A 24,255-nucleotide genomic window follows, 5' to 3' on the forward strand; every position below is an offset into this window, starting at 1 on the left:
TCCAGCGATCATACACTGTTTACCAGGGGGCAGGGCTACCGACGTTAAGGCTAATCTGAAGATGGTGCTGGCTAAAGCTAAAACTGGCGAGTGTAGAGAGTATAGAGATATTGTTATCCACGTCGGCACCAACGATGTTAGGATGAAACAGTCAGAGATCACCAAGCGCAACATAGCTTCTGCGTGTAAATCAGCTAGAAAGATCGGCATCGAGTAATTGTCTCTGGCCCCCTCCCAGTTAGGGGGAGTGATGAGCTCTACAGCAGAGTCTCACAACTCAATCGCTGGTTGAAAACTGTTTTCTGTCCCTCCCAAAAGATAGAATTTGTAGATAATTGGCCCTCTTTCTGGGACTCACCCACAAACAGGACCAAGCCTGACCTGCTGAGGAGTGACGGACTCCATCCTAGCTGGAGGGGTGCTCTCATCTTATCTACCAACATAGACAGCGCTCTAACTCCTCTAGCTCCACAATGAAATAGGGTGCAGGCCAGGCAGCAGGCTGTTAGCCAGCCTGCCAGCATAGTGGAGTCTGCCACTAGCACAGTCAGTGTAGTCAGCTCAGCTATCACCATTGAGACCGTGTCTGTGCCTCGACCTAGGTTGGGCAAAACTAAACATGGCGGTGTTCGCCTTAGCAATCTCACTAGGATAAAGACCTCCACCATTCCTGTCATTATTTAAAGAGATCATACCTCACATCTCAAAATAGGGCTACTTAATGTTAGATCCCTTACTTCAAAGGCAATTATAGTCAATGAACTAATCACTGATCATAATCTTGATGTGATTGGCCTGACTGAAATATGGCTTAAGCCTGATGAATTTAATGTGTTAAATGAGGCCTCACCTCTTGGCATCCCGCAAAGGCGGAGGTGTTGCTAACATTTCGATAGCAAATTTTTTTACAAAAAAAAATGACGTTTTCGTCTTTTGAGCTTCTAGTCATGAAATCTATGCAGCCTACTCAATCACTTTTTATAGCTACTGTTTACAGGCCTCCTGGGCCATATACAGCGTTCCTCATTGAGTTCCCTGAATTCCTATCGGACCTTGTAGTCATAGCAGATAATATTCTAATCTTTGGTGACTTTAATATTCACATGGAAAAGTCCACAGACCCACTCCAAAAGGCTTTCGGAGCCATCATCGACTCAATGGGTTTTGTCCAACATGTCTCTGGACCCACTCACTGTCACAGTCATACTCTGGACCTAGTTTTGTCCCATGGAATAAATGTTGTGGATCTTAATGTTTTTCCTCATAATCCTGGACTATCGGACCACCATTTTATTACGTTTGCAATTGCAACAAATAATCTGCTCAGACCCCAATCATGGAACATCAAAAGTCGTGCTATAAATTCACAGACAACACAAATATTCCTTGATGTCCTTCCAGATTCCCTCGGTCTACCCAAGGACGCCAGAGGACAAAAATCAGTTAACCACCTAACTGAGGAACTCAATTTAACCTTGCGCAATACCCTAGATGCAGTTGCACCCCTAAAAACTAAAAACATTTCTCATAAGAAACTAGCTCCCTGGTACACAGAAAATACCTGAGCTCTGAAGCAAGCTTCCAGAAAATTGGAACGGAAATGGCGCCACACCAAACTGGAAGCCTTCCGACTAGCTTGGAAAGACAGTACCGTGCAGTACCGAAGAGCCCTTACTGCTGCTCGATCATCCTATTTTTCTAACTTAATTGAGGAAAATAAGAACAATCCAAAATTCCTTTTTGATACTGTCGCAAAGCTAACTAAAAAGCAGCATTCCCCAAGAGAGGATGGCTTTCACTTTAGCAGTGATCAATTCATTAACTTCTTTGAGGAAAAGATAATGATTATTAGAAAGCAAATTACGGACAAATTACGGAAATCTGCGTATTCCTTCAAAGCTCAGTTGTCCTGAGTCGGCACAACTCTGCCAGGAGTTTTTCCTAGCCACCGTGCTTCTACACCTGCATTGCTTGCTGTTTGGGGTTTTAGGCTGGGTTTCTGTACAGCACTTTGAGATATCAGCTGATGTACGAAGGGCTATATCTTTGTATGTTGGTATAGTAGTGTATAGTGTTAGTTATTGCTATAGTATCACTAGAAGATGATGTTATAGCATTCCTTTAAGATTACTGTAGTTATTCTATAGTATGTCTGAATTTACCATAAGAATACTATAGAAAGTGAAAAGTTTCTGTAATTTTTCTATAATATTCTTCTATAGTTATCTTACAGGATCACTATAATATTGCTAGTTATTGCTATATAATTACTATAAGATGTTATAGTATTCCTTTAAGATTACTGTAGTTATTCTATAGTATGTCTGAATTTACCACAAGAATACTATGATTTTTTGTGATATTTATATAATACTCTTTTTTATAGTAATCCTAATAGTGCTTTTTGTAAGGGGTGCTCCAAATCGTTTTGAAATCGGAGCTGAAGCGCTATCATTTTCCTGTCTTGCCACAGCACTGAACCGCGCCACATTAAAGCATATGATTGGTCTAGTTCTGTAAGGGATCAAGGGGATTTGATGTTTTGAAGAAACGCCCCTCAAAATTAGTGGAGTTGAATGGAGCGAGAACGTTCTCTGCGGAGTTTAGAAAACTAAAAAGATTAGCATGGTAGTGCTGTTTCATGTACAATGTTGTCAACAAAAGTAGGTTGCTGTTACTTCAGTCCATATTGCTGAATGCAGCCTTTTGACAGCATGTACTAAAATCAATTTAATCCACTTGCATTAGTCCCTTCGTTTGGTGATTGGCATTTAGGCTGTGACAACAAGGCAGCAGATAGACGTTTGGTACAGTGGCCTGATTTGTAACTATGAAATCAATATGTCAAACAGATAGTGAACCGAAAAGTGTACGTTTGATTCTAAAAGGACAATTAATATAACAATGATTTGGTTAGTGTGTAGGGGCAGATTTATATAATTAATTCTTCAATTTCATTAACTATTTACTTTATTTATTCTGATCAGTGGAACAATTATCATTCTTAACAATGGGCTAAAATATAGGGTAATTACTGTTCTTGTCAGCAAGAACACTACGGTTATTCCACTTTGTGTCCTTAAATTGAAAGCAGTCTATAGACAAGTAGACTGCAATCTATTATTTGGTTACCCCAATGCCAATAACCATTATTATTATCTCCTGTGCAGAGACTTGGCGTAGTGGTAACATGTCGCATGCAACTTCCCACCTGAGAACAGGGAACAATTCCTGCTTTCAACCTTCCCACTGTTTCTAGCATTTGCCTGTCTCCCCACATTTAATTTTTGTCTAAATAAAGTGTCAAACCACCTAAACATTTATTTTATTTTTGATATTATCATTCTTTAAAATGTATTTAATACTCATGGTTTAATTTGTTTTCTTAAGTATTACTGTACTTTTTCTGATTGTAGTGACAAGGTAGGTAAATGATGATCATCATGACACAATATTACAATTTCAAGCCTTTGGGTAAGAAGTGAAAATCCCACACTGTTACCTTCAACATGATCAATTCATGACATACTAAACTAAGAAAAATAACAAATGAGTGTGTGAATGTCAATTACCTTACTGTTAGAGGTAGAAGGGTGCCACCTCTTGAGCAATTTTAGAAATGCTATTGGCTAAAAAATACTGCACCTTAAGGGAATCTTGTAATGTGAGACAATGAAGTAACAGAGACTGGTAATATTCAAGGGTTTTAATCTAGAAGTAAAAAGACTCAATATAAATATATTAAATTGTTGTCAGAGATCATAGTACCCTCAGCAGGAGAATTATGTACAACTCTAGTTGTGGATCACTATTTACAGTTGAGGTCAAAGATTTGGGGAAAAGTTGGAAGGTATAAGGAACTCCCTCCTATACCGAACAGCAGCAAATCAAGTCCTTCTGCCACATTTATCATCTTAAGGCTTAAAAATCTTTAAAAAACACAACAGAGGGTGATGTTGGACAGATGCATTGCATTCCCATTCTAGTAACTGGTACTTAAGGGTGCTGATGTTTGGGAATAATCAGTCAAGGCTTCTTGGACTCAATGATCCTTAGACATCGCTTGTAGAGGCGAATAGGAGTCCCTCTTTTTGAGTCTTTACTTGTGCTCTGAGCATTAAGTCTTCCTCTTTCCTCCATGCTTTTAAGGACTTGAATTAGGTCAGTGGCTTGGGAAAATCCAGCAGTACAACTACAGCAAGAGAGCAAAGAAAAATATATAAATACTTGAACCGACAGACATATGCAGTTATTGTGCATATGGATTATTGTTATTAGATTGACAGTAGGTAAGACACGGACACATTGCATGTAATGTTACAATGAACAATTAGCCTTGTGAAGAGATCCATTGAAAAAGTTGTGGCTCATTGCAAATCTATCATCCTTTGAATTTGAGCCACCAACCTTTTCCCTCCATGACAGTCTTGCACACTCGGCACGTTGAAGCAGGATAGAGATACAAAGTCCTGCAGGAGGGATTGGAGAATTGTGGTCTTCTCCAAGTGTCTGATCTGATCAGCCAGCCTGAAATGTGATGGAAAAAGATAGAGTGACAGAGGAGACCAGCGCTCCAGGGAGAGAGCCAATGGATGAAAAGAAAAGGTTAAGAGAAAGACAAACACTATCAGAAAGGAAATATGTGAGACAGTGTGTGTGTGTGTGCGCGCGCGCCGCATGTAACATGTGCGTCCATCTTGCAAAGTTATCTAACCCAGCAGGCCCTAACCCTCTAACCCTTAGTTATTTAAGGCAGCTGCAAAAATACTTTAACACAGTCCATTTTAGTTACAAAGTGCTCAAGATACATTGTACCAGTGGAGGCTCCTCAGGGGAGGAAGGGGAGGACCATCCTCCTCAGTGAATTCCATAAAAATAGAAATAGTAAAACATACGAAAAAAGTTATGCTTTTTAGATAAAACTATACTAAATATATTCATGTCACCAAATAATTGATTAAAACACACTGTTTTGCAATGAAAGTCTACAGTAGCCTTAACAGCACTCTGTAGGGTAGCACCATGGTGTAGCCGGAGGACAGCTAGCTTCTGTCCTCCTCTAGGTACACTGTAGGGCTGTCCCCTACAACAACAAAAATCTTGGTGACCAAAAGTCATCTGTTCTTTCGACCACTCGATTGGTTGACATTTTTTTTTTTAAACGTGTATTTTTCCATATATAGACCCACCCTGTGTTTTAATAAAATCAACTATATGCTTGTCTGATGCAGTTTGATGAAATAAGACACAAATGACTCAAGAGGGAGCAGAGATCAAGATCATCAGAAAATAAAAAGCTGACCAGATCAACCTCCTCCCGCTCCAACTGGCTTTCGCAGGTTCTGCCATTACTCTCCTGAAGTTGCCGGTAATAGGCTACACTAGGAGTCTGCAACTATTTTCATGTGGAATGCAAATTTGTCTTACACTTTCTACCGATTAGCGTGTCAGTTATGGTTTTCATATGAACATTTTCATGTTATAGTATCATTTTAATTTAGAGTTGGATAGAATTTTGATTAACCACATCCCAATGAATTTGAGATACAAAGACGTTATTTATCAATGATGAGGCACCCAGACTCATCAGGTCGACCTATTTTATGACTGTTTCCACTGGATCCGAGCATAACATTTTCCCCTTTCACTCGGACTGGTTATCGAAAGGGATATTTTTCAAATACTTTGAGGAACTATTGTCATTTTCAATGTGTATGTAAAAACCCGACTTTGTTTGCTTGCTGTTTGAGGTGAAGAAAACACTACTTTGAGAAGCTCCACAGCTCATTAGAGGTGGTGCGTTAAGCCAATCAGAAATACTATTTGATCCCCAAATCGGTACATTTATATGCCTATAGGCCTACTTCTATGCGTAATCAGTGCGCGTCCTTAGTCAACATTGACAGTAGCGCTCCAAACAAAAGACAATGACTAAATTGACAAAACTTGTAAATGGAATGTGTAGCATAGGTTGTGCGCTCTGCAAACAACTTGTCCACTCTGACAATGAGAACGGTAAAAGACTGGAATAATAATATATTGAATGCATTAACAGAAATGAACATAACCAAACAAACATTGCAGATTAGAAATTATAGGAACTAACAGTAAATGTAGGAATTGATAGACAATAAAAATCAAGCCAAACAATTCACGCAATGAAGTTATGAAACAATGATTTTGCGCATTCTGGAGAGCAAAGAACATTGTGCATTTTAGCCACTTCTTCTAAAACTGTGCCATCCCCGCGGGCTCTGCAATGTATTAGTTCACTGGATCAGACTCGTGTGCCATAAAAAAATAAATACATATTTGCTACTGCTCAAAATATTATAATATTGGTCGACCAACAGCCTACTAAACAATCGACCAGTCCACTACATTGACTAGCACATTGACTTCAATACAAAACCTAGGAGGCTCATGGTTCTCACCACAATTCCATAGACTTACACAGTAATTATGACAACGTTCTCCAACCAATCAGAGCTCTTGCAGCATGAACTGACATGTCCACCCCATCAAAGGATCAGAGAATGAATATAGTACTGAAAGCATAACCTACAGATAGATAGCGCTGCAGTACATACAAAGTCGTGAGTAGTAGTTGACTGAAAGAGAGAAAGACAATAGTTGAAAAGTTTTGAAGGAGAAGCAAGAGAGAGCTAGCTTTATTTCATTGTATTTTTATTCACCTTCACTTAAGTAGTGAATACAACTTGCTAGTTTAGCCTATTCAAACACCTGACTCAAATAGAGAGGGATGCAATATTAGCTAGCTGGGTATGTCTATGCAACACTGGAACTCTTCCAAGTCAAGGTACATTTTTGGTTTTATTAATTTACTGTCACCGTGGCCCAACCGGTGTAGCTGCTAAACTGCTTGCTGACTGTACTGTTCTGCATGAATGTAGCGGCTTTACTAACACGTTAGTTATTGTAGCTATGTTGACTAGGTATGACGTTAGCTAATATGGTGACAATGATGTAGGCTGTGTGTAGCGGTTAGCGGTTATGATATGAAGGTTTGGGTTGGAAAGGTTTTTTCGCCTGGTCACAGACAGCTGATGTGTTGTGCAGTGAAGTCCACAAGCGAAGGGAAAAGGTGAGAGGAGGAGAGCGCGTAGATTCAAGAAGGAATTATACAATGAGCAAAATTATCAATCTGTTTGTATGTGGCTGCAATGAAAGTGAACGGTTAGCGTGTGATCAGGTGTGTATTTATTCCGCCCATTCGGTTGAATTTCTTTTTCTTAAAACGGAAGCAAACGGAATGGGGATAAACATACCTGAATTTGTCCAATAGAAACTTTAGTTTGCAACTGTTGGACTAATGATTACACCCTAGATCAGCTAGATGCAGGTAAGAGTGTGCCAGGCAGTATTTAATGTGTCACTATCTGTCACCTTGATGACAAATGTTTCTCTCGCCCTGTGCACCTACGTTGAAAACGTTCATTCATAGGCTAGGTTGTAGCAACTTCATGATAGGTATAGTTTAAAAAAATTGTATCATGTAGTAGCCTAAACCTATCAATGTTACATTGAGCTGGGTGAATGGGATATGAATGACAGTCATCCAATATGCTGTAATAGAAATAAGGCCATGCTCATAAAAATAAACATCACTGCATTGTACTGTATGGATACTTTCTCACCTGTGGGTGCAATCACAATGGTACACAGTCTTTGATCCCATGTTGTGGAGATCATATCTCTTCTCTAAAGGGGGTATTTTGTATTTACATTCATCCAAATGCTTGAGAGTGCCACAAAGAAGCATATTATCTGTAACACAGAGAACAAAACAGAACATAATGAAGCTAGCTGAGTCATGAGTAAGTTAGTGTCCTTTGTAATTATTGGGACAGTGAGGCATTTTTCTTCTTTTGACTACATCAAGCTTGTGACTCTACAAATGTGTTGGATGCATTTTCTGTTATGTTTCAGATAAGATTTTGCCCAAGATAAATGAATGGTAAATAATGCACTGTGTCATTCTGGAGTCACTTTTATTGTAAGTAAGAATAGAATATGTTTTCCAACACTTCTACATTAATGTGGGTGTTACCATGATTACAGATCATTCTAAATGAAATCGTGAACAATGAGTGAGAAAGTTAGACCCACAAATATCATACCCACCCCCCTTTAAAAAAATGCTACCCTCCCCCGTTATTGTAATGATGAGAGGTTGGAATGTCTAGGGGGTATGATATTTGTGCGTCCGTAACTCACTCAACATTATCCATGATTCATTCAGGATTATCTTTAATCACGGTAGCATCCTAATTACTGTTGAAGTGTTTAGAAACATATACTATTCTTATTTACAATAAGTGACCCGAAAATGACATTACATTTTTCCATTAATTTCTATTGGGCACAAAACAATCTGAAACAACCAAAACAAACAGAAAATGCAGCTAACACATTTATAGTCACAAACATGATGTAGTCATTGCGCACTATGAATATGGAACCAAATTCTTAACTTTTGACTACTTTAATACACAAGTGAATTTGTCCCAATACTTTTGGTCCCCTAAAATGGGGTAACTATGTATAAAAGTGCTGTAATTTCGAATTAAAGCTGACAGTCTACACTTTAACCGCTCTTGGGTAGGGGGCAATATTTTCACGTCCGGATGTAAAGCATGCTCAAAGTAAACTGCCTGTTACTCAGGCCCAGAAGCTAGGATATGCATTTAATTGGTAGATTTGGATAGAAAACACTAAGGTTTCTAAAATAGGTAAAATAATGTCTGTGATTATAACAGAACTGATATGGCAGGCGAAACCCAGAGGACAAACCATCCCCCCAAAAAAACAATTCAGCCTACCACTATTTTCAATGGCTGTCACTTTTATTATAAGTTGAAGTCCTCCCAGATTGCAGTTCCTAGGGCTTCCACTAGATGTCAACAGTCTTTAGAAAGAGTTTCAGCCTGGTTTTTGGCGAAATTAGCCAGAAATTGTAGTTTTTCTAGGTTGCTCTCATTTTGGCTGTAGTGGTTCCAAGCGTGTGAATGAGAGATAATAACGATTCTCCGTCTTAAATTTTATCGTTTATTTACGTATTAGGGTACCTAAGGTTTGATTATAAACGTTGTTTGACTTGTTTGGAAAAGTTCATTAGTAACGTTTGGGATGCATTTTGATGGAGGGAAGCTGGGTGGATTATTGACTGAAGTGTGCCAGCTAAACTGAGTTTTTATGGATATAAAGAAGGACATTATCGAACAAAAGGACAATTTCTGATGTAACTGGGACATTTTGGAGTGCCAACAGAATAAGATCATCAAAAGGTAAGGCATTTTTTATATCGCTATTCCTGCCTGGTTGAAATATGTTTTTCATGCTTTTGTATGCGGGGCGCTGTCCTCAGATAATCGCATGGTGTGCTTTCGCCGTAAAGCTTTTTTGAAATCTGACACAGCGGATGGATTAACAAGAAGTTAAGCTTTATTTTGATGTATTACACTTGTGATGTTATGAAAGTTAAATATTTATAATTAGTTTGAATTTTGGGCTCTGCAATTTCACCAAATGTTGGCCAGGTGGGACGCAACCATCCCACATGCCCATAAGAAGTTAACCTCACAGTCATTGGATAATTTCTTATACAAAGTGCTGGAGTACTGAGCCAAAATAAAAAATAAATGCTTCACTGTCCCAATAATTACAGAGGGTTCTCACTGTATATCTAGAATGGCATCATCAAGCTTTTCCTAAAAAGTAAAATTAAAGCTTGGGGCAGTTGCAGGCTGGCCAGTTACCAGACTGATAGTGGGCTCATGGAGAAACACAAAACTACTACCTGTTGTCATAGATGGTGCACTCTCAGTAGGGGTTTGTATTAGAGGTGTGGTCCTTAGCTTTGAGGAGGCGGTCCTTTTAGTAATTGTGTTCTTCCAAAGGGTAGATGAGGTCATCGCAGTTGCAGATGTTGTTCTCTTATTTGAGGGCATTGTTCTCTGAGTTTGAGATATTCTCCTCTGGGTTGGTGATGCAGTCTTGTTTGCTGAGGATATGGTCGTTGGTGTTTTAGTTATCTGTTCCAAACAGGCTTTGCCTCGTTCCCCCCTCCAGCGGCGAGGCTGAAAGGTATCTCCTCTTGGAGGGCCACAATGGTGAAGTTTCCTAAGGACCTTTGGGAGTTTGGGACTTTTGGGTATAAGAGTTGTGGTTGTTAAAGTTGTTGTCTGTGGATGGGGTGAAGGCTTTGGTGTTGATGTTGTCCTCTGTCGTGACCGTGTTTTTTTCTTTGTTGTAGCTTGATTTTGATGTGAGATCGTTTTTTCAGTTCTTGATCCAGTCTTTTGTGTAGCAGTTTTCATTTTTACCTGTGATGTGGTTGAAATCATTTTCGAAGCAGTTCTCTGAGTTGTGGGTGTGGTTTTCTGTTTTTGTGATGCACTCCTCGGTATCAGGGATGCAGTTGTCTGCATCCCTGACGTGCTGGTCGTGCTGGTCTGTGTTTGACTTGTGGTTGTTTGAGTTGTGAATGTTTTCTTGCCCCTGCTGCATCCTTTCCTGTGCTTGATCTGAAAGGTGTCTCCTCTGGGAGGACCTCTTGTAACACAGTCCCGTGAAGGGGAAAATAGCTTGGGGCGGTTCCCTTTGGGGACTAACCTGGTTGGGCTAGACAAGGGTCTCACTGTAACCAGGTTTTCCCCGGTGCCTGCTGAGGTTTGGGGGTCACTGCTGCCACCATGTTTACTTGTCGTGCGGTTGATGGTGTAATCTTTGGGATTTTTGAAGACTGCATATGGGGCCACCTTGGCCACCTTGCACCTGCACAGAGCAAAAATTGACTTATTAGACAGGCCAAACATGCCAAGAGAGAATCCTTTCATAAACTCATTGGCAGTGTTGGGGTCGTTACTTAAAATAAGTAACGTATTACGTCCATCAACAGTAACATATTACTTTACTTATCACTCCCTGGGAAAAGTAACCACTTACACTACTATATTACTTTTGTGTTACACCCCAAAATATTGTGCGCCCTCACTCAATGTAAATGTTATGTAACTTAGGCCTATACTCTAACACAAGTAACCTAATAATGACAAACACAAAATCTACAACATACCAAGCTACAAGCTTGTTCACCTCTCCCTGGGCTAAACGCCTGTCATCCTGAACGATTATAATCAAGCCTGGGTTGTTTGGAGGGGGTAGGCCTACATAGTCATCTTCAGCAGCAGTGATCAGGCCTTGGGGGTTTTCCGCTATGAGTTTTGTCTTGGCGTGTTGCTTTTGCAGGTGCTTCAAGAGATTGGAAGTTGTGTTTCTAGCAGTGAAGTGTTTTCTCATGCCTGGGCACAGTTTATGTTTTAAGGTTATATTCTTGTAATTTTGTCCTCACACCACATCAAAGTTTACTTTAGTTGCACAAATAGAAAGACGGTTTGTTTTTTACTATTACAAACTGTGTGTGGGAGGGGGAAAAAAGGCCACAAGTAATGGGAGTACTTCCCCACTGAAACTCAACGTTTTAGATGCTTCTGCCATTTTTCATTGCCCTCACTAAAGCAGTTTGTAGTAGTGCGTTCGTAAACAGGAACTTGGTGCGAGGACGTCAGACTTAGGTAGAAAACAATACTGGGAGGGGGGTTAAAAATGGCGCCAACAGAGAGGGAATAATAATCACAAATATTTATTTGGATCCATAACTGTAATGGGAAGGGTAACAAAAGTAACAACAACCTATCTTTGATCAGTCAGTATAGTATTATTACTTCAAATTGGAACAGTATTTTATTATATTACTTGTTACCGCAAAATAATATTATTATAACGCTTTACTTTGTAACGCTTTACCCACAACGCTGGCCATAGGTCTCTCTGTATTTTTCCCAACAACTCACAACATTTTTCTAATTTTGTATACATGAGCTTACTGGTTGTATTATTTGTAATTTCAGAGTCACTGTATATTTCATATGGGGGGGGGGGGGGTAATTACATGATCTAATACAATCTAAAAAGTTTCACTGCGTATTTTGAATACAGGGAATTACTTTTAATTTTCAATGTTTTGCTGGGATGAGAGTGAGGGGGCTGGATATCAGGCAAGTTATCACAAGCATCTCAGTTAAAACTGGAGAGTTTCTGCTGCAGTTTCAATTGCCCATCATATGATCCTTATTCCATTTTTTGATGAAACAATAGCATGTCCCATATTACTATCCTTATCACAGTATTATAGAACAAAGTCCATGTACTGTAAAGACTTGATCAGGACAATATCGCTTACACACACTACATTATTTCTGACAGACAGTACTCACATTCCCCACCAGTTAAGCTCAGTACATTGACTCCTGGGAGTGAACTCGAAGCAGGGCATCTTGAGGAGATTGAAGAAGCTGAAGCCCACCATATTGGAGATGGTATCATTTACACGCTGGAGGCACTGGCGAAACCTGATGACAACAGAAAGAAGGGTAGGTAATGCCAAGACCGTGGCATTAAAGGGAAATTTCTAAAATGTTGAACTTCATATTCATCATATCCAGCCCCACCCCAACATATGTGAAAATGGTGTTACTTTGTGTTATAGTAATAAAAAAAGAGAGGAATATAAGCGTTTCCAATGACAATCAATCAATTAGTAGGCAATGCATACGCACAATTGCTTAAAATTACATGATACACACCGATGATGTCATTGGAAACACTTATCTTCCTCTATCTTTTACTACAAAACATAGAAATGCGCTATTTTAACATATGTTGACGTTGGGGTGCTGCTCGAAATAATGAATGAAGTTTAACATGATAGAAACGTCCCTTTAAGTCATCAGTTTTCCTAAGCTTACCATTGCTGTTTTAAGCTCAAGCAACAAATCAGGGATCTCTCACCCAAGAAATAGTTCAAATAGGTTGGCAAACTTGGCATGTTGTCAGCCAGAGAAAATCACACTGTGTTGTATAACACTTATTATTATTGAATAGTTGATGTTTCCCATAATTTCTTTAATGCCAATGTGTCCAACAGAGCCACATATCGTTGTTGCTTGGTATTCACAGGGAGAAGTGACAAGTCAAAACATGACATTTTACAGGAAGATTTAAATTGCTTACGAGGAAACATGAAGTGACGTGCTATACATCGGTTTAGGGCCGGGTAGGGAATGTTGATTCATAACTAGGGCACAGGCAGGGCTCGGGTATCACTCAATTGATCACTAACATTTTGAAGCCGAGCCATGGACGTGCTCTGCTTTAGAGCTCTTCACAGGCATGGATTTTAAGCCTGAGCCCGACCCATGTCTGCGACGTTCAGGCCTGATTACTTCTGCCAAAATTAAAGGCCCTGCCTGAAGCGTGAAATCAGAAATAACTTCCTCTGTTAATAAATTCTACTAACAACAAAATAAGTTATTTCTGATTTCGGGCATGGCTGGGCCCTAAATTTGGCAGAAGCAATCGGGCCTGGGTACGGTACGGTAGGGCCTGAATGTCACGGGCATGGGTATGGCTTAAAAGTCATGCCCGTGCAGGGCTCTAGTGCTTACTGTGGAATGAATCATGTGTATGACCTTGTCAGTTAAACCTGGGAGGAGAACGAGACTGCATCGTCTGTCTGGCATTCATGCATAAAGGAAATTAATCAAAGTATAAGCGTACTACACAAACATCGGTCTTGTGTTCTGTGGCAACTCAGAGCTAGGAGTTGACACCTCACTTAGATCTCCAAAGTGTCTGATTAAGAGTCCTGAAAGAGACGGGCAATTATTGCTCACCCTAAAAAAGGTTCTAAATAGAACCTTCTAGAGTTCTTTGGTTTGTTACCTAAGGGGAACCCTTTTTGGTGCTAGGTAGAACCCTTTGCAGAAGGTTACCTAGAACATTCTATGTATGGTTCTTCATAGAACCTCCTGTAAATGGTCCTACCTAGAACCCTAGACAGGTTCAACAAAGAATGCTTTTATCTTTGAAGGTTTTTTCCTAGAATCCTATATGAATGGTTCCACCAACCTTTATTAGCCTTTAAAATTGTACTTTTTATAACAATACATTACATAAATCATAAGGTCTTTCTTTGAGGGCCTAGTTAGACCCTAACAGGAAACACCTGGTTTACAGGCCAAATCAAATTTTATTTGTCACACGTGCCGAATACAACAGGTGTATTTCACCTTATCGTGAAATGCTTACTTACAAGCCCTTAACAAACAATGCAGTTCAAGAAATGGAGTTAAGAATATTTATTTTAAAAAATATATTTTTTAATAAAAGTACAAATTCAAATAAAATGTATCACAATAATATTACAGAACAATAACGAGCATATATACAGGGGGTACCGGTACTGAGTCAATGTGCAGGGGTACAGGTTAGTGGAGGTAATTTGTACTTGATGGTAGGGGTAAAGTGACTATGCATAGATAATAATAAACAGTGAGTAGCAGCAGTTGGGGGGGGGGGGGGGGGGCATTTGATTAATTGTTCAGCAGTCTTATGACTTGTGGGTAAAAGCTCTTTAAGGAGCCTTTTGGACCTAGACTTGGCGCGCCGAGACTGCTTGCTGTGCGGAAGCAGAGAGAACAGTCTATGACTTGGATGACTGGAGTCTTTGACACCGCCTAGTATATAGGTCCTGGATGGCAGGAAGCTTGGCCCCAGTGATGTACTGGGCCATACACACTACTCTCTGTAATGCCTTGCAGTTGGATGCCAAGCAGTTGCCATACCAGGCGGTGATGCAATTGGTCAGGATGCTCTCCATGGTGCAGCTGTATAACTTTTTGAGGATCTGGGGACCCATGCCAAATCTTTTCAGTCTCCTGAGGGGGTCTTGGTGTGTTTGGACCGTGATAGTTTGTTGGTGATGTGGACACCAAGGAACTTGACGCTCTCGACCCGCTTCACTACAGCCCGTCGATGTTAATGGGGGCCTATTCGTCTCTCCTTTTCCTGTAGTCCACGATCATCTCCTTTGTCTTGCTCGCATTGAGGGAGAGACTGTTATCCTGGCATCACACTGACAGGTGTCTGACCTCCTCCCTATAGGTTGTCTCATCGTTGTCGGTGATCAGGCCTACCACTGTTGTGTCGTCAGCAAACATAATGATGGTGTTGGAGTCGTGCTTGGCCACGCAGTCGTGGTTGAACAGGGAGTACAGGAGTGGACTAAGCATGCACCCCTGAGGGGCTCCGGTGTTGAGGTTTAGCATAGTAGATGTGTTGTTGCCTACCTTTACCACCTGGTGGCTGCCCGTCAGGAAGTCCGGGATCCAGTTGCAGAAGAAGGTGTTTAGTCCCATGGTCCTTAGCTTAGTGATGAACTTGGTGGGCACTATGGTGTTGAACGCTGAGCTGTAGTCAATGAACAGCATTCTCACATAGGTGTTCCTTTTGTCTCAGAGGGAAAGGGCAGTGTGGAGTGTGATTGAGATTGCGTCATCTGTGGATCTTTTGGGGCTGTATGTGAATTGGAGTGGGTCTTGAGTTTCCGGGATGATGGTGTTGATGTGAGCCATGACCAACCTTTCAAAGCACTTCATGACTACCGACATGAGTGCTACGGGGCGGTAGTCATTTAGGCAGGTTACCTTGACATTCTTGGGCACAGGGACCATGGTGGTCTACTTGAAACATGTAGGTATTACAGACTCTGTCAGGGAGAGGTTGAAAATGTCAGTGAAGACACTTGCCAGTTGGTCCGTGCATGCTCTCTCCTTTTCCCTGATAATGCTTCTGGCCCCACGGCCTTGTGAATGTTGACCTGTTTTAAAAGGTCTTGCTCACATCGGCTACAGAAAGCGGGATCACACAGTCCTCCGGACCAGCTGGTGCTCTCGTGCATGCTTCAGTGTTGCTTGCCTCGAAGCGACCATAAAAAGGCATTTAGCTCATCTGGTTGGCTCGCGTCACTGGGCAGCTTGCAGCTGGGTTTCCCTTTGTAGTCCGTAATAGTTTGCAAGCCCTGCCACATCCGACGAGTGTCAGAGCCGGCGTAGTATGATTCAATCTTAGTCCTGTATTGACACTTTGCCTGTTTGATGGTTCATCTGAGGGCATAGCGGGATTTCTTATAAGCGTCTGGATTAGTGTTTGGCTCCTTGAAAGCAGCAGCTCTAGCTTTTAGCTCAGTGTGGATGTTACCTGTAATCCATGGCTTCTGGTTGGGATATGTTAGTACAGTCACTGTGGGGACTACGTCTTTTTTATGGGGGAGTACGACTTTCTTTTCATTCACCTTATTTTATTGGTGCATGCATTGTGGTAATCCAAATTGGGGTGCCATTTAACAATGCACTATGCAGAAATCACACCTCCATTTCTCCATTTCCTTGTTGCAAAAAACAACTTGCTTTATGTGACAAAACAAGCAAGCATGTCACGTTCTGACCTTTATTTCTGTTGTTTTGTATTTATTTAGTATGGTCAGGGCGTGAGTTGGGTGGGCAGTCTATGTTTGTTTTTCTATGTTTTGGGGCAGTTCTATGTTTTCGGCCTAGTATGGTTCTCAATCAGAGGCAGGTGTCATTAGTTGTCTCTGATTGAGAATCATACTTAGGTAGCCTGGGTTGCACTGTTTGTTTGTGGGTGATTGTCTATGTTGATGGCTTGTTTCAGCACAGGTCTCATTTGGTAGCTTCACGGTCGAATTTGGTTTATTGTTTTTGTTACTCGTTTGTATAGTGTTCAGTCTTTCTTTATTAAAGATTTTACCATGGACACTTACCACGCCGCATATTGGTCCTCTGATCCTTCTCGCCTCTCCTCTTCAGACGAAGAGGAGGACGGCCGTGACAAAGCATAGTGTAGAGAATCATTGTTCCAGCTAAACTGTGTTCCATCTAAACTGCTGTGAAATATATTTTCCATAACCCAAAATATTGTATTGTCAGCTGTTTGAAGCAGGTGTACAAAACCGTAAGTAATAGATACAAAAGAACTTCAGAACGGGAAGCATAGAAATAGCCCACATAGAACAGATATAGAGCTTCTTAGACTTGCTTTCAATTAGAATGAGAGATCTATAACTCACATTTCGATTTGAATTTGATTGGGTTGCCCAAAAAGTTACATATTGCAGCTTTAAGCCTATAGCATATTTACAGTTTTACTGAGTGGGGAAAAAAACAGACTACAATTTGTACTCTAAAGCACTGAATCAAATGATCTGATATAGTATCATTGGTACAATGGCACACTCTACCCGACATTCCAGAAAAGAAAAACACCTATCAGTTAGCAGATGAGCCATGCACCATACCCCTGAAAAATAAAGGTCAGCATAATGAAAAGTCTGTCTTTATTGAACAGTATTGAGTTATAGCTCTAAGGTGTTCCCCTTCAGGGGACTGGAATGTATGTTTGTGTCATGCCTGGAATGTGATGGATGCTGCCCAGGGGCTACACATTGAGGCTCACCTTTTGTCACAGTCACAGTGTGAGATGGTGAAGAAGTTGGGATTGAAAACACCATAGTTCACTGTGAAGGAGGGGATAGTGTTACTGCAGTGGTCATGCTCACGGCAGCACCCGTCTGCTCGCTCAAACATTCCTACAACAAGAAACAAACAGTGGAGAGACTAAATAAGTCTCTCTGATCATTAAATACACATTTCATGTGTAATGACACATTACTACTAGAGGTCGACCGATTATGATTTTTCAACGCTGATACCGATTATTGGAGGACCAAAAAAAGCCGATAATGATTATCCGGCCGATATACAGTGGGGCAAAAAAGTATTTAGTCAGCCACCAATTGTGCAAGTTCTCCCACTTAAAAAGAAGAGTGAGGCCTGTAATTTTCATCATAGGTACACTTCAACTATGACAGACAAAATGAGAAGAAAAAAATCCAGAAAATCACATTGTAGGATTTTTTAATGAATTTATTTGCAAATTATGGTGGAAAATAAGTATTTGGTCACCTACAAACAAGCAAGATTTCTGGCTCTCACAGACCTGTAACTTCTTCTTTAAGAGGCTCCTCTGTCCTCCACTCGTTACCTGTATTAATGGCACCTCTTTGAACTTGTTATCAGTATAAAAGACACCTGTCCACAACCTCAAACAGTCACACTCCAAACTCCACTATGGCCAAGAACAAAGAGCTGTCAAAGGACACCAGAAACAAAATTGTAGACCTGCACCAGGCTGGGAAAACTGAATCTGCAATAGGTAAGCAGCTTGGTTTGAAGAAATCAAATGTGGGAGTAATTATTAGGAAATGGAAGACATACAAGACCACTGATAATCTCCCTCGATCTGAGGCTCCATGCAAGATCTCACCCCATGGGGTCAAAATTGTCACAAGAACGGTGAGCAAAAATCCCAGAACCACACGGGGGGACCTAGTGAATGACCTGCAGAGAGCTGGGACCAAAGTAACAAAGCCTACCATCAGTAACACACTACGCCGCCAGGGACTCAAATCCTGCAGTGCCAGACGTGTCCCCCTGCTTAAACCAGTACATGTCCAGGCCCGTCTGAAGTTTGCAAGAGAGCATTTGGATGATCCAGAACAAGATTGGGAGAATGTCATATGGTCAGATGAAACCAAAATAGAACGTTTTGGTAAAAACTCAACTTGTCGTGTTTGGAGGACAAAGAATGCTGAGTTGCATCCAAAGAACACCATACCTACTGTGAAGCATGGGGGTGGAAACATCATGCTTTAGGGCTGTTTTTCTGCAAAGGGACCAGGACGACTGATCCGTGTAAAGGAAAGAAGGAATGGGGCCATGTATCGTGAGATTGAGTGAAAACCTCCTTCCATCAGCAAGGGCATTGAAGATTAAACGTGGCTGGGTCTTTCAGCATGACAATGATCCCAAACACACCGCCCGGGCAACGAAGGAGCGGCTTCGTAAGAAGCATTTCAAGGTCCTGGAATGGCCTAGCCAGTCTCCAGATCTCAACCCCATAGAAAATCTTTGGAGGGAGTTGAAAGTCCGTGTTGCCCAGCAACAGCCCCAAAACATCACTGCTCTAGAGGAGATCTGCATGGAGGAATGGGCCAAAATACCAGCAACAGTGTGTGAAAACCTTGTGAAGACTTATAGAAAACGTTTGACCTCTGTCATTGCCAACAAAGGGTACATAACAAAGTATTGAGATAAGTATTTGGTCAATAACAAAAGTTTATTCTCCAACATAATTTGCAAATAAATTAATTAAAAATCCTACAATGTGATTTTCTGGATTTTTTTTCTCATTTTGTCTGTCATAGTTGAAGTGTACCTATGATAAATTACAGGCCTCTCATCTTTTTAAGTTGGAGAACTTGCACAATTGGTGGCTGACTAAATACTTTTTTGCCCCACTGTACATATGTTTGTATATGTAATAATGACAATTACAACAATACTGAATGAACAATGAACACTTATTTTAACTTAATATAATACATCAAATATATTTAGTCTCAAATAAATAATGAAACATGTTAAAGCTGGTTTAAATAATGCAAAAGAAACAGTGTTGGAGAAGGAAGTAAAAGCGCAATATGTGCCATGTAAAAAAAGCTAACGTTTAAGTTCTTTGCTCAGAACATGAGAACATATGAAAGCTGGTGGTTCAGTATTCCCAGTTAAGAAGTTTTAGCTTGTAGTTAAAGGAATTATGACGCGTAGACTATTTTTCTCTATACCATTTGTATTTCATATACCTTTGACTATTGGACGTTCTAATAGGCACTTAGTATTGCCAGCCTAATCTCAGGAGTTGATAGGCTTGAAGTCATAAACAGTGCTGTGAAGCAAGCATTGCTAAGAAGAGCTGCTGGTAAACGCCGTAAAGGTTGAATGAATGCTTAAGAGCCTGCTGCCGCCTACCACCGCTTAGTCAGACTGGTCTATCAAATCATAGACTTAATTATAATATAAATAACACAGAAATATGAGCCGTTGGTCATTAATATGGTCAAATCCGGAAACTATAATTTCGAAAACAAAACGTTTATTCTTTCAGTGAAATACGGAACCGTTCAGTATTTTATCAAACGGGCAGCAACCCTAAGTCTAAATATTGCTGTTACATTGCAGAACCTTCAATGTTATGTCATAAATATGTAAAATTCTGGCAAATTAGTTCGCAACGAGCCAGGCAGCCCAAAATATTGCATATGCCCCGACTCTGCTTGCACTGAACGCAAGAGAAGTGACACAATTTCCCTTGTTAATATTGCCTGCTAACATTAATTTATTTTAACTAAATATACAGGTTTAAAAAAATATACATCTGTGTATTTATTTTAAGAAAGGCATTGATGTTTATGGTTAGGTACATTCGTGCAACGATTGTGCTTTTTTCACGAATGCGCTTTTGTTAAATCATCCCCCGTTTGGCGAAGTAGGCTGTGATTCGATGATAAATTAAAAGTCACCGCATTGATTATATGCAACGCAGGACCAGCTAGTTAACCTAGTAATATCATCAACCATGTGTAGTTAACTAGTGATTATTTTTTATAAGATAAGTTTAATGCTAGCTAGCAACTTACCTTGGCTCCTTGCTGCACTCGCGTAACAGTTGGTCAGCCTGCCACACAGATTCTTCGTGGAATGCAATGTAATTGGCGTCCAAAAATGACAATTACCGATCGTTATGAAAACTTGAAATCGTCCCTAAAGAATCGTCCTTGTCAATTAATCGGTCGACCTCTAATGGCTACAGTGGGTGGTCAGTAGTAGCACCAAGCACTAATGTTATAGATCAATAAGTAAGATGTGATATAGTACTTGCTGGAAAAGAAGTAGGCCTACAGTACACACATGGCAACTCCAATGAGTTGTCCTGATCAAATAGGCTACAGACAAATAGGGATAAGGAATGATAAAGTGAAGAGTGCATACATGCAAACTATAAATGAATGAGAGAAAAATAAAGATTAAGGTTAAAGAAAGATATGGAATTGAGAATTAAGTTACAAATAAAGCACTCAAATTTCATTCAAGTCTGGGCAACTTCAACTCATAAATCTTTAAGGTTGTGCCCTGTGCCCAATTTGAGGCTAAATATTTTTTTTGTTATTAACTCTGTCCTGTGACTGTCCCATATGTTGTCCAGAAACAGCTATCCTTGTGGCTCTTGTTTTCACTATACTTTACATTATGAAGCAGCCCAAATATGGTTTTAAGAACAGAAGGCTTTCCCAACTTTGAAAAAAATTAGCTGTAGGCTATGTTATAGGCCACTTTGATACAACATGACAAGGTATTGCAATGAAACAGCAGGGCGCAGGTCTCGAACCCTAGACCTTCTAGCCCGAGGTCCGGCGCGCTGTTGACTGTGCCGCAAAAGCATGCTCGTGCGGCAGGGTCGATTTCCGCGCTTATAAACCCAGGGTCGTTACAGTATATACTATTATGTGATATTTCATACAGAGTATAATATTCACTCTTCTCATTAATAAAAAGTGTTGAGGGTGTGAATTACAGAATTACAAATGTATAGATACATTTATACTGTAAGTAGCCTACTGTATTTTGAGTCTATTGGACACATGTATCTGAAAAACATCTCTGGTGATCAGCATGTGTGAAGTGTAAATATTATTCTACTCACCTAACTGCTTGTAGTCAATCGCTTTGCTTCCAGTGCCACACCAAAGTGTCCCAGGAAATACCCACGCGCGTTTCCTACGGGATTTTGCACCCGAAATATGTTGTTGCTCCAATGGGTAATTTTTCGTCTGTTTGATAAATCCATCGACAGGACTCAGTGGGCACAGGTTGTCTGGACTCAACAACGCCCTGATATTGAAGAGGGATAATTCCACAAGGCTCTCCGGGCGCGTTTGGTGGCAACGAAACAGGTAACTGGCAGTGGCTACAGGGTCGTTGTTAATTGAGCATTTTACAAGCTGCTTCTCTGACCATTCGCTCACATATAACATCAATGTATGAGTCCCGACCATATTTCGGAGGAAGCTTAGGCGCGTGTGTCCTAGTCCAGTGAAACTCGTCCTGTGGCAGAAGTTGGCGTTTTGCGCGTCGGTCCCTGCTGACATCTTCACATCATGGGCACTTAGCAAACTGAGCAATGACAAGCACAGAACAAATTGCAGTAAACGTTTGTTTATCATATCAAAAATAGACTAAATGATATTAATACATAAATTAAAAAAGTAACAGCCGTCTCAATAGAGCTCTCCAGTTTGTAGTCCTAAAAACCGGAAATTAGTTGCCTCTAGTTCGTTCAGTCCGCCACAGTGGACGCGTCATAATACCCATAAAAACACCCACATGGTTCCAATGTTTTTTCAGACATTCATTTTTCACACCGTGAATTGTATAAACACTTCAAATTGAGTGTATGTTTGGTGTAGGCTTACCTTGGCGTGACGTTTTGTCAACCGTGTAATTCTCTCTCAGACAAGGTGAGATTTATGAATACATTCGTCTCAATTTACTCAAACAAAATTTAAACGCTAATTAGCAACAAAGACTTCCTGCAAGAAGCTCCTGCACACAATCTCTAGCCTACACTGTCAGCTACCGACCAGCGCGATCAGAGACCTGTGCCTAATCCATGATGAAATCATCAACTGTATTGAAATTAATTGAATAAAGTTTTGAACTTCTAAGGTCCGCTTTCAATGGCTTAGCTAGCCACTGACTACACTTTAGCTAGCTACTTAGCAGAGCAGCAGATCAAAACATTATTTTGTATTACAAGTGGTGGAAAAAGTACCCAATTGTCATACTCGAGTAAAACTAAAGATGTTGGTATCTAAAAACATAGGGATCTGGACTGTAAGATTCATAGTATTACTCTTAGTAACCCTGCCCCAGTATCTATAATGTGGGACATAGAAAGGAATACCTCAGCAAATCGCTGGAGGCTCAACACCTCATTGGTAGGGGACACTGGCTTCCAAGGCTACATCAGGACAGAGTTTATGAAATTCCTTGAATTCAATGATACAGCAGAGATTTCTCCTACAACCTATGGGTCTAAGGTGATATTGATGAGTAAAATTATGTATTTTCTTCAACCTTGAAAAAGCTAGTACCAAATGTTTAGAACTTGAGAAGAAAATATAAGGTCTAGAACAATCACAGATGGCCATAGCTGAAAATCTAACACAGCTAAATGAGGCAAAGAGAGTACTAGATGGATTGCTGAGAGAGAACGTAGAAAGAAACCTATGATTTTTAACACAGATACTATGATCATGGGAGTAGAGCCAGTTGACTTTTGACATTTCAACTCAGGAAACAGTCTGGGTTGACAATAGTACAGAAAATTAAAAGCACTAATTAAGACAAACCTTTTCTGTACATACCAAAATAAATATCTGATGCCTTTGCTAAGTTCTGTAAGATATTGTACTCTAACACAGACATGTGGGGATGTCAACAGAATTGATCCCTATTTGGATTCCATTAATTTACCCAAAATAGATCAAGCTGCCTCAAAAAACATTGATGTTCCCATAACAAGGGAAGAGATTGAGGACACTTAAGAGATTGAATAATAATAAAAGTCCTGGATCAGATAGCTACTCAAATTAGTTTTATAAAAATTGTATTGACCTCATTTGCCCACTGTTGGAGAGGGCCTATTCCCATGCTCTCCAGAAGGGGGAGCTCCCGCTATGCTGGAAGAAGGTGATTATATCTGTCATCTTCAAAGCACTTAAAGATCCACAGAATGCTCCACATACAGGCCAATTGCACTTCTGTAAAATCTCGTCCTCCATATTGGCTAAACGTTTGGAGGCAGTGATAACAACAATAATACATCCAGACCAAATAGTTTTCATTCCTGGTCATCACCAACCTGACAACATACGTAGATTGCTTAACATTATGTCCCACCCAATTCCCCAACTAGTGCCACGCATGGCATTGGCACTGGATGCTGAAACGGTCTCTTCCGAACATTTGAAAAATGTAATTCAATGGATTCAGTCATTATACTCATTATACTCTGCCACACAAGGCATAGTCCGAGCTTCTCTCAGTCTATCCAGCTGGAACAAGGATGTAGGCAAGGTTTCCTTCTCTCGCCACTCCTGTTTGCTATAAGAATTGAACTTATCTCAAATAATAAGGAACAATGCTAATATCAAAGGAATAAAGTTAGGAGATTAAATATTTTGATTTGTTTAACAATGTTTTGGTTACTACATGATTCCATGTGTGTTATTTCATAGTTTTGATGTCTTCACTATTATTCTACAATGTAGAAAATAGTTTTAAAAATCCTTGAATGAGTAGGTGTGTCCAAACTTTTGACTGGTACTGTATACAGTGGCTTGCGAAAGTATTC

At 40.3% G+C, this 24,255-nt stretch overlaps 1 protein-coding gene across 4 annotated transcripts; it reads right to left on the bottom strand.

Annotated features, from left to right (window-relative positions):
- Positions 1 to 3,691: 3,691 nt before the first annotated feature.
- LOC110525684 (group 3 secretory phospholipase A2) lies at positions 3,692 to 22,480 on the bottom strand. 4 transcript variants are annotated; one of them, XM_036979799.1, is made up of 8 exons: positions 22,313 to 22,480; positions 21,544 to 22,013; positions 17,398 to 17,530; positions 12,300 to 12,434; positions 9,821 to 10,797; positions 7,659 to 7,788; positions 4,408 to 4,527; positions 3,692 to 4,192 (listed from the first exon to the last, which is right to left on the bottom strand). In XM_036979799.1, exons 2-8 carry the CDS (start codon positions 21,986 to 21,988, stop codon positions 4,027 to 4,029), a joined length of 2,106 nt encoding a protein of 701 aa, XP_036835694.1. In that variant the 5' UTR covers positions 21,989 to 22,013; positions 22,313 to 22,480; the 3' UTR covers positions 3,692 to 4,026. The 4 variants fall into 4 exon arrangements, with proteins under 4 accessions (XP_036835694.1, XP_036835695.1, XP_036835693.1 ...); XM_036979800.1 differs by lacking the exon at positions 22,313 to 22,480 and having other exon boundaries at positions 10,636 to 10,797; positions 21,544 to 22,188; XM_036979798.1 differs by lacking the exon at positions 22,313 to 22,480 and having other exon boundaries at positions 17,398 to 17,458; positions 21,544 to 22,177.
- Between the last annotated feature and the right edge of the window lie 1,775 nt (positions 22,481 to 24,255).

The sequence above is a fragment of the Oncorhynchus mykiss genome, chromosome 6 (genome assembly GCF_013265735.2).
Source record: "Oncorhynchus mykiss isolate Arlee chromosome 6, USDA_OmykA_1.1, whole genome shotgun sequence".
NCBI lineage: Eukaryota > Metazoa > Chordata > Actinopteri > Salmoniformes > Salmonidae > Oncorhynchus > Oncorhynchus mykiss.

Excerpts from the sequence above, each read along its gene's own strand:
- LOC110525684 (XM_036979797.1), bottom strand. The coding sequence starts at position 22,063 with ATGATAAACAAACGTTTACTGCAATTTGTTCTGTGCTTGTCATTGCTC. Across the intron at positions 7,789-9,820 it reads TGCACCATCTATGACAACAG|ATAATATGCTTCTTTGTGGC; the intron begins GTAGTAGTTTTG and ends TCTGTGTTACAG. Across the intron at positions 4,528-7,658 it reads CATTGTGATTGCACCCACAG|GCTGGCTGATCAGATCAGAC; the intron begins GTGAGAAAGTAT and ends ATCACATTTCAG.